Source organism: Triticum dicoccoides, chromosome 2A (assembly GCF_002162155.2).
Source record: "Triticum dicoccoides isolate Atlit2015 ecotype Zavitan chromosome 2A, WEW_v2.0, whole genome shotgun sequence".
Taxonomy (NCBI): domain Eukaryota; kingdom Viridiplantae; phylum Streptophyta; class Magnoliopsida; order Poales; family Poaceae; genus Triticum; species Triticum dicoccoides.
In genome coordinates, this window is record NC_041382.1 from 531,919,224 (window position 1) to 531,928,695 (window position 9,472).

The following is a 9,472-nucleotide window of genomic DNA, read 5'->3' on the forward strand; positions in this document are numbered from 1 at the left end:
TGGTGTGCATACAATGACCAAAAAACCAGAATAGTGCTTCTAGCTATTTCTTAAATTGGTCCAGACTGAGTCCAAGTAAATTCAATAGTTCATGCAAATGTCAAGCACTCGTGTCAGCGAGCCACTATAATAAGTGACCCTCTCTTTGGCTTTTTTTCACAGTACCTTCTACTACCAACAAAATAGTACTCCCTCCGTCCCGAATTATTTGTCTATGATTTGTCTAGATAGAGATGTATCTAGACAAGTTTTAGTGTTCGATACATCCGTATCTAGACAAACCTAAGACAAGTAATTTGGGACGGTGGTAATAGTATAATAAGACTCATCAAACTATTGATTTTATTGGACACTTTCTACTTTAAACATCGGACTGTTTTATTTTTTACATGAAAGGATCAAGGGCATAAGGTTTGATGTGCTGATAAAGGTCCACCCCGCCCAGTCACACGATCGGTATCAAAACTTCTGCATGAGTTCGCCGCCGGCTGCCGGCGTGCTTGCACGAGTCAGCTCTTCCCCTGCAGGCGGCAGCCGTCGTTGCCGCGGAGACCCGCCTTCCATTGTTCATCCATCCAACCAGAATAAGACCTAGGTCTATAGAGTTACGGCACAATGGTCTAGCATTTTTCATTCTTGGAATTACCGTATGAGCCATGCAATTTGTTGAACTCTTCCAGTTTTGGCCCTGAAATCAGCACTACCATCCTCCACTAAGGTTTTACGCACTAGTATAAACTAATATGACCATTGTTATGACCGGCAGTGTTATGACCGGCATATTAGGTGGGCTGTGGCCCAAGCTATCTTACCGTTATTAGGGGTTTAGCCCGATTATCTTATCGGTATTAGGGTCGCTTGCTTAGGAGTCAAGTAAACCTCTCTATATAAGGAGAGGAGATGTATCAATCTAATCAAGCAAGAAGCAATCAGTATTTGCTCGGCTTCCCTTAGGAAGCCGGGAGACCTAACCCTAGCCGCCTCTTGCGCCGCCGCCGCCTCTTCTCCACCACGCAAGGACGGCGCCCAGCCGCCAGCCGCCGCGCCCTCGACCTCGTCTTCCTCCATCTTTCCCCTACAATCTCCGCCATAGAACCGGCAGAACCCTACCTCCTAACACCTTGGTATCAGGTAGCTCAGTTCCGATCATGTCTTCGCCGCCGCCCATCCCGTCGCTTCCACTGCTGACCGTCACCACCGCGTCGCTGGCCTTCTCCACCGCGCCGCTGCCCTCCCCGTCCGCGCCGCTGGTCGCATCCTCCGGCGCCGCCACCACCCAGATGACGGTGCCCTCCACCGCACCACCGGCTGCTGTCTACTCCCCGACGGAGACCACCGGGGTCCTCAACGATCTCGTCACCGCCGTCCAGGGGATACGGCTATACCTAGCCGGCCCCTACGTGCCGCCGGCCGCCGCGACCGGGCCAGCCGCCCTGTCGTGGTATTCGGCACCCGCGGCGCCGATCGGGCCTCTACACCACCTACACCACCACTGGCCGCTTCAGCCGACGCCGGCCCTCGCCGCGTCACCCACGCCACCCGAGTCCACGCTGCCACCGCCCTGGCAGCCGCCGCACCTCAGGGCCACCGCGACGTTGGTCAGGCCGCTGCAGCCCTCGCTGCAGCTACAGCCAGCCCCCGCCACCGCTCCGATCTGGCCACAATGGCCGGCCGCGACCATCGTCGCGCCCGCCGCCTCCGCCGTTTCCAGGCAACAGCAGTTGTCGGCGCCTCTGCCGCCCAGCACCGGGCTGACTACAACCACGCCGGCGGGCGTGCCGATTCAGCAAGTGCGGTTCCCGCCCTCGCCGTCCCAGATTCCGGCCTGGTTGGCCAGGATGTCACCGCCGCCAGTCTACACCATGGCCGCGGACCAGCCGGCGCCCCCCTGTCGTACGACGGGCCCTCCGGCTCCGCGGGTTTCCACGCTGGCTTCGATGGGCCACCGCTTTCCTGCGGTCCACCTGTGCACACCGGACCAACGCCATCCTCTTCGCTGCTCCGTACCGCCGAGCCGTACACTCACGGCCGTCATGCTCAGACACCGTCGCGCTTCGCCAAGCTCGCCTTCGCCACCTACGACGGCGCCGAGGACCCCCTCAACTGGCTCAACCAGTGCGAGCAGTTCTTCCGGGGGCGACGGACGCTCGCGTCGGACCGCACCTGGCTCGCCTCTTATCACCTCCGCAGCGTCGCACAGACGTGGTACTACGCCCTCGAGCAGGACAAGGGCGGCATGCCCCCATGGGAGCGTTTTCGCGAGTTCTGCCTCCTTCGATTTGGACTACCGATACATGGGAGCCGGCTGGCGGAGTTGGGCCGCCTTCCCTTCACCTCTACGGTGCAGGACTACACCGATCGCTTTCAGGCCCTGGCGTGCCACGCGTCCGGCGTGACGGCTCACCAGCGGGCCGAACTCTTCGTCGGCGGTCTGCCAAATCATATCCGCGTGGACGTCAAGCTGCAGGGACCCCAGGACCTCCAGACGGCCATGTACTACGCCCGCGCGTTCGAGCGCCGCACGGTGGCCATCCAGCAGGCATCACCGTCCCGGGCCGCTGGGCCGCCACCCTGGCCGGATGTTCCCGCGCAAGGTCGGCCTGCTCAGGCTTCCGCATCACCCCTTGCCGCGACCGTGGCGCGCCCGTTCCGCCGGCTCACCTCAGCCAAGCTACTCGAGCGTCGCCACCAAGGGTTGTGCTTCAACTGCGTCGAGACCTACATGCCCGGCCACGTCTACCCCCGACTCTTCTACCTGGAGGCTGCAGACTACATTGAGGAGGACGCCGTCGCTGCAGGGCTCGGCAACCTGGCCGCCCCAGCTGTCGCGGAGGTGTTTGACGCTGGTTGATCACCTCGAGGAGTTCAGCAAGCGCTTCCCCGCCTTACAGCTCGAGGACGAGTTGTTTGTGCAGGCGGGGAGAAGTGTTATGACCGGCATATTAGGTGGGCTGTCGGCCTGTGGCCCAAGTTATCTTATCGTTATTAGGGGCTTAGCCCAATTATCTTATCGGTATTAGGGTCGTTTGCTTAGGAGTCAAGTAAACCTCTCTATATAAGGAGAGGAGATGTATCAATCCAATCAAGCAAGAAGCAATCAGTATTTGCTCGGCTTCCCTTAAGGAGCCGGGAGACCTAACCCTAGCCGCGTCTTGCGCCGCCGCCGCCTCTTCTCCACCACGCAAGGACGGCGCCCAGCCGCCGGCCGCCGCGCCCTCGACCTCGTCTTCCTCCATCTTTCCCCTACAATCTCCGCCATAGAACCGGCAGAACCCTAGCTCCTAACACCATTAGATTCCTTAAAATGGACAACTCACATCGATTTGAGGTACCGTATAAGTCCTCTATATCTTCTTATTGGGAAAAAGGCCAGAGAACAAACACATACTTAAGAAATGAGTTTATGGACTAACTGTACCATTGTATGCTTCACATCTGCTGGAGCAGAAAATGCATTTCTCAATGCACTGTCTTTTGCTGCTCTTACTGCTGGATGGTCCTGAACAAAAGGATGGTCCATCAACTGACTTGCGGTGGCGCGAGATGCTGGGTTACGTTTTAAGCACAGTTTCAAGAAACTTCTCCCATCCTCAGAAAAAATATCTGGGATTTCAGGTGTATCTTTACTGTTTGCAATCTTAAATATTGCAGCTACCTACAAGGCCAGATTGGAGAAGATTGAGTCAGCCTGAATTTGTCGCGGCTACATTGAAACAGAAATACAGTTGCAACTTAGAAGCATACCCCTTCATACTGGTGCCAAGGAGGTCTTGCCGTTGCCATCTCAATAATTGTACATCCCAAACTCCAAATGTCAACAGCTAGATTGTAACCTTTCCTGTTCATAATAACCTGCATGTTTTCGATATTGAGTAGAGCTTTACTGACAAGGGTACAATTAGAAATGAAGAATACGGTTTGAAGGTTTAGTGTAAAGAAAGGAGGCAGCTCACCTCAGGAGCCATCCAGTAAGGACTTCCTTTGAAAGAGCGTATTTCAGCAAAAGATGATATCTGCTTGAACACAACAAATGAGATAAACGGGCTTGGAGGGGGAGAAGAAGATACAGTGTAGAATATGTGTTTTCGTTGTATATGCATGTTTGGGCCAAGGCTCATATGGTAGTATTAACAAAGACCACAACTATCTCTTTAAAGGACGCGAATATCTGGCAAACGTTCGCTGGGAGAGAAATTGCCAGCGAACGCCAAAGTTGCCATGCCAACACACCTAAAAAACGTCATGCGTTTGTTACGGACTTGCCATGTACGGAAGGAAAAATTGCCAGCAAATGCAGTGTAACTTTTTTTTTTAAATGTCACTCTTTATTTTGATCAAGCGGCTGTAAGGACATTCGCTCGGAGCTCCTTCCCGGCAAAAATTCGCCCATTAGTATTTCTGCTCTTTAAAAATAGAATACCTAGGATTGCTATCTTACAGATGAGACTTTTTTTTAACATAATGCTACACACAGAGAATGGACGTAGGGAAGGGAGCAGAAAGGGAAAACTGCATACATGCTTAGCCATGCCAAAGTCGGCAAGTTTAACATCACCATTAGGGCCAACAAGTATGTTTGCTCCTTTAATATCTCTGCCAAGAAAAATTAGTATCAATCAATTATTCTATTGTACTACCTATGTAATGTGTAGAAGTTATACAAGCTGTATACTACCTGTGGACAGTGTTCTTCGCATGCAAATACGCAAGACCAGCGAGAATTTGACCAGTATAACTGCGAATGACAGGTTCCTTAAAAGGGCCATACTCCCTAAGTAACTTATGAATTGAGCCCCCAGAAACAAACTCAAGATAAATTGAAAGGGTCTCATCAGTCTGTAAGAGAAGGTACCCGGTTAGAAAGTCTAAACACAGCCAATTACTTGGCAATGTACTTCCAATAAAAGCTGATAACCACTAAAGAGCAAAATCATATAAATTCCTTTCATGATAGAAGAGTACAGGAAGAAAAATGGAGTAAAACATATGCAAGCCAGGTGAGAGGAAAAGCAACAAAATACTTAAGTCAAACAGAAGCATGTCCAAAGAGGTGGATGGGAGTCGAACAATCCAGGTAAAGCAATTAGCGTGCCTACATAAATTACAATTAATGTTTTTGAAGAACTCCATATTACCTTGAACTTTGATGGTGTGTCTAATTTTGCCTCAAGAACTACAAAACCAGCTATCACACCAACCCCTGATATTCTAAAACCAGTGCGTTTAACCCCTTAGGATTTGGTGGCAGTTTTGCCAACATTAAAGAAGTAGGCTGGAGAATCTGTATTATGAGTGAATATTGCAGGTTTTCTCCTCCCATACATGCTTATACTTGTACATGTAGATATGCAACGAATTTATATCATTGGTTCCATAGCCTCCCAAACTACTGAATAAATTCCACAAACTTCACGATATGTTCTCATATTTTTGTGTATATATGTGCAACATTTCCACAATATGTGTTATGAAACAAGCCATCATTTTGTGAGCAATGCCAGTAGCAACAGAAAGAACCTTTCATTATGGATAAAATTCATCATTTGTGAACTTTAGTAAACTGAATTTCCCACCGACTTCTTTACCTCTATGTGCATGAGACCTTAATGCCCACATCATTAATTTTCTTTGAACTTTATAAACTTGGCATTATTTTCTCTCACGAGCCCATCCCATCAAAAATTTGGATGGATCCAAAGAGCAAATAATTATTCGAATATGACTGCACACAGACAGAGCAGACGGTTTATCAAATAGAACTTACCATATCACTATCATAGTATTGCACAACGTTCGGGTGCGATGCTTTCTTAAGCATGTCTATTTCCTGTTAATACAGAAAGAATAACATGTTGTTCAGTCAATTAAACAGGTAAGGAAAATACCATTGCGGTGCGTAGAAAGACAAGTAACTGAATAAGATAATCAACCTGATTCAGTTGCTTGAGTCGTTCTTTCGAATGTGGATCATCTGAAATTACTTGTACTTCCTTAATCGCGCAAAACTGCCCATTTTCACTGCATAATTGGTAGTGAGATAAGAGTTCTTGTACAGACTGCCTTCCCAAACATTTAGGCAACACCCCAAGACATTCAATCAATATAAACAATTTGACATCAGAAAATTCGAGCGAAACAACAGTGTGCTAAGTTCATATACATTAGGCATGATCCCTTGAGAGCTAGATGCTACATAATCTCATATGTCAACTTATAAAGGCATCTACTGGAATATTGAACAATTTAGCACATCCCATGCTTTTCTATAGGTTTTGTAGCATATAATAAGACATCAATGCATTTAGTTCCATATGATAATCAAATCGCAAATGATACGAACACATGAAAAAACCATGATACCTGTTAAATCCAAGGTAAACCTGGCCAAATGTTCCACTCCCTAATAGTTTCCCCTTTTTCCACCGTGATTGGGACTGTGAGCAAGCAGTAGGAGATGTAGGAAGAGGCGAGCAAGCAGTGGGAGATGGAGGAAGAGGTGAACAAGCAGTGGGAGATGGAGGTAGAGGTGAGCAAGCACCGGGAGCTGGAGGAAGAGGCAAGGGATGAGGCGGGCTTCTCAAACCCTCACTCATTTTCAATGGTGACCTGGGGCTAAACCCGAATTCTTTTGAATGTACATTATTCACAGCAAAGGCATGGGCTTTTCGGCCAGGGGATGGGCTTCTCGTTCTTGGACCAAATATATCTTCAGTCAACATTCTTCCATGTGAACAACTGGCTTCGCTAGTTGAAGGATCATCGTTATTATGCACATGAAGAGCCCTCATGTTAGAAACAGGCGCCTCAAAGAACTTGTGATGCTCCCGTGGCATACTACATGACATGAAGCGTTTGTCTTCATTTAAGATCATAGCTGTGTCAGATGGCATGTCTCTCCCCTTGGCAAAAGCAATTGGATCCATAGACCTGGAGATTATGCCAAGCAAAAAAGAACCATCAACAGACGTATAAGCATTATTTTGAAATGAACATATCAATACCAAACAAAGAACGCACTAATTGAAGTAACCAAATCAGAACATATGACCTTGGAACTAGAATAGAAGCATATTGAATGCAGAACTCAAAGAATATTTACTCATAATCATCAAATTTTTTGCAAGAATAAACAATTAGTTAGCAGAAGGAGAGAAAAAAAATCTGCATTCCGACTAAAACGTAAAGTTGTTCAGCCTTTTTTGGGAATATTTCTTCAATCACAAATCATAAAACGCCTTGGCATCCGTGGTCACCCCGCCTAGGACTAGATACATATTTTACCCAAAAACAAATGAAGTGGCTTACGATTGTAGAAGTGCAACGACCACGGAAGAGGTCAACAGGCGAAGTTGGTGCGAAGTCACACTGTTGGCTCCGAGTCTCTAACTCTGCATTTTGACTCCAATTCCTTTAAAAAAAGTTGCTAAGCCCACTAATCATTCACACTAAACCTAACGCCTCTACCTTTCGAGCAAGCCGCAATTCCCCCAAATTCGATCACAGTGTCACCCCCAAATTCAGCTTCAACTTCACCCCAGACGTGAAAATTGAACTGGTGAGCAGGGCAGCAGACTCCAGCCTGCAGCAAATTCGCAAGTAGGCCATAACCATCGGGCGATCAGCCGCATACCTAGACGCTTGGTGATCCGGCGCGTCATCCGGCGAAGAGCACACGCTGGAGCCCGAGGCCGACGAGCAGCCCGCCACATCCGTGGCCTCCTCGCATAGCGGCTCCGGGCTAATCACGGGCACCGGGAGCTTGTACTGGAACTCGGCGCCGCCCCGGCCATGGCGCGCGGCCGGCGAGTCGAGGCTGCGGGCCTTCTCCCGCGCACGGGGGGTCGGGGACGGGGACGGGTAGTCGAGGTCGACGGACTTGCGCGAGGGGGAGGAGGCGGCGGAGGAGACGGCCGCGGCGCCGGGCTTGGGCTTGGACCTGGACCTCAATTTGCCGCGAAACCAGCCCGGCACGGGCATCGCGGAAGGTGGGGCCCCGTCGGCGCCGGACGCGCCCCCGAGCTGCAGGGGTGGGCAGAGGGGAGCGGAGGAGGGAGGCGCGAGCGAGCGAGCGGGCGAGGAAGGCGCGGGGTAGGAGCCGACGCGACGACGACGCTTTTTAGGCGAGGGGGAGGAGGAGAAAGAAGAGTGGTGGAGTAGACAAAAGCGGGGGAGATATTTTTTCGGAGAGAAAAAGAAAAGGAATGGAAATGGCGGTATGCGTGGGAAGTTACTGCCTGCGAGTGGGTGGCAGGCAGCTGCCGCGACGGCGACGCCGCGGGCCCACGTGCGGCTGATGGCTCGTCTCGCTGCCGCGTGGGTCCCGGCTCGTTCAGCCGGTGCTTTGGTCCGCGCTGTCAGTGGGCGAGTGGTGCTGATGCGATGCCGGGGGAGGTTTCGTTTCTCGGATGGGTTGCCCGCGGCGGCTTGCGATGGTGTCGGGCGGCTGCATGTGGGGCCAGGGTGCGTGATCGTGAGCGCGCGCGCGCGTACGTGCGTCTCCTTTTCCTGGCTCCCGTGTGGAATCTTCGTGGATGGATGGATGGTGGTGCGGCGGTGTGGAGTTTTGGCGCTCGCCGGAAGTTCGGTGGGGCACGGGAAAGGTGACGGTGGGTAGGGGACGCGCTGACGTGTCACCCAACACCCAACCGCAAGTTAACTCCTACTCCCTCCGTTTCTCTGTAAATAATTTAGTCTTTTGTAGTGATTTCATGCCGAAGCACGGTGTAAAATACGTCTATATACATCCATATGTCATATAAAGACTTATATTTAGAAACGGAGGAGTACAAACACACGGTGTATCAAAGTGTGGCTTAGATAGTTCAAGTTTTAGACTTGGCATGGGTGGTTGCATTTTGCTGAATTTATTTTAAGTTTTTTGACGATGCACATTCTAGACATTTCCGTCAACTACAAAGGTATCTATGGAGACTTTGTCAATCTTAAGATGGCGTGCCAGCTCGGTATCTCAGAGGTGTGCATAGAAATAAGGTGTGTACGCGTGCATTTATAATGATGAGTGTATGTGTGCATGTACTTACAATCAAAAGAAATTGTTGATTTCTCAAATTTTTAAAATACCACAAGCAAGGATATAGTTCATTTTCCCTCTCTGCTCTACCAAGAGTTTTCCCGACACCCGCGTCCCTCCTAGCGGCGGCTCGGGAGGAACCTAGCCGCAGCCGCAGCCGCCGCCTCCCTCGCCGTAGCCGGAGGACGCCGGCGGGCTAAGCTCGACCGGCCGATGGCAGCGGCGGGGGCGCTTCCTCGCCCTGCGATGTGCTCCCGCGATAGGGAGGCTTGGTCCTTCCACGGCCTCTGCTCGTCGTGGCGTCGCCGGCGCTGGCGAGTCTTCTTCGCGTCGCGTGGTGGTTCTCCTCCTGCAGGTCTTGGCAGGGTGGCACCCCCCTTTTCCTCATGTGCGAGCTCCTGCAGGTGCTCGTCGTCGGATGTGGCGGCGCGCGCGAATCTG

The 9,472-nt window shown here is 50.9% G+C and overlaps 1 protein-coding gene across 2 annotated transcripts in view; it reads right to left on the reverse strand.

The window, feature by feature from the left end:
* The window catches only part of LOC119355208 (mitogen-activated protein kinase kinase kinase 3-like), a 9,422-nt gene extending 1,301 nt beyond the window's left edge, over positions 1-8,121 (reverse strand). Inside the window, exons 1-9 of one of the 2 annotated variants that reach the window (XM_037621989.1) lie at positions 7,631-8,121; positions 6,361-6,927; positions 5,931-6,018; positions 5,765-5,827; positions 4,676-4,836; positions 4,518-4,593; positions 3,954-4,013; positions 3,745-3,852; positions 3,419-3,655 (exon numbers count right to left, since the gene is read on the reverse strand). In XM_037621989.1, the coding sequence (XP_037477886.1) occupies positions 3,419-3,655; positions 3,745-3,852; positions 3,954-4,013; positions 4,518-4,593; positions 4,676-4,836; positions 5,765-5,827; positions 5,931-6,018; positions 6,361-6,927; positions 7,631-7,977 (1,707 nt within the window). In that variant the 5' untranslated portion in view covers positions 7,978-8,121. The remainder of the gene's footprint in view (positions 1-3,418; positions 3,656-3,744; positions 3,853-3,953; positions 4,014-4,517; positions 4,594-4,675; positions 4,837-5,764; positions 5,828-5,930; positions 6,019-6,360; positions 6,928-7,630) is intronic. The other variant, XM_037621990.1, reaches the window with a different exon arrangement.
* Between the last annotated feature and the right edge of the window lie 1,351 nt (positions 8,122-9,472).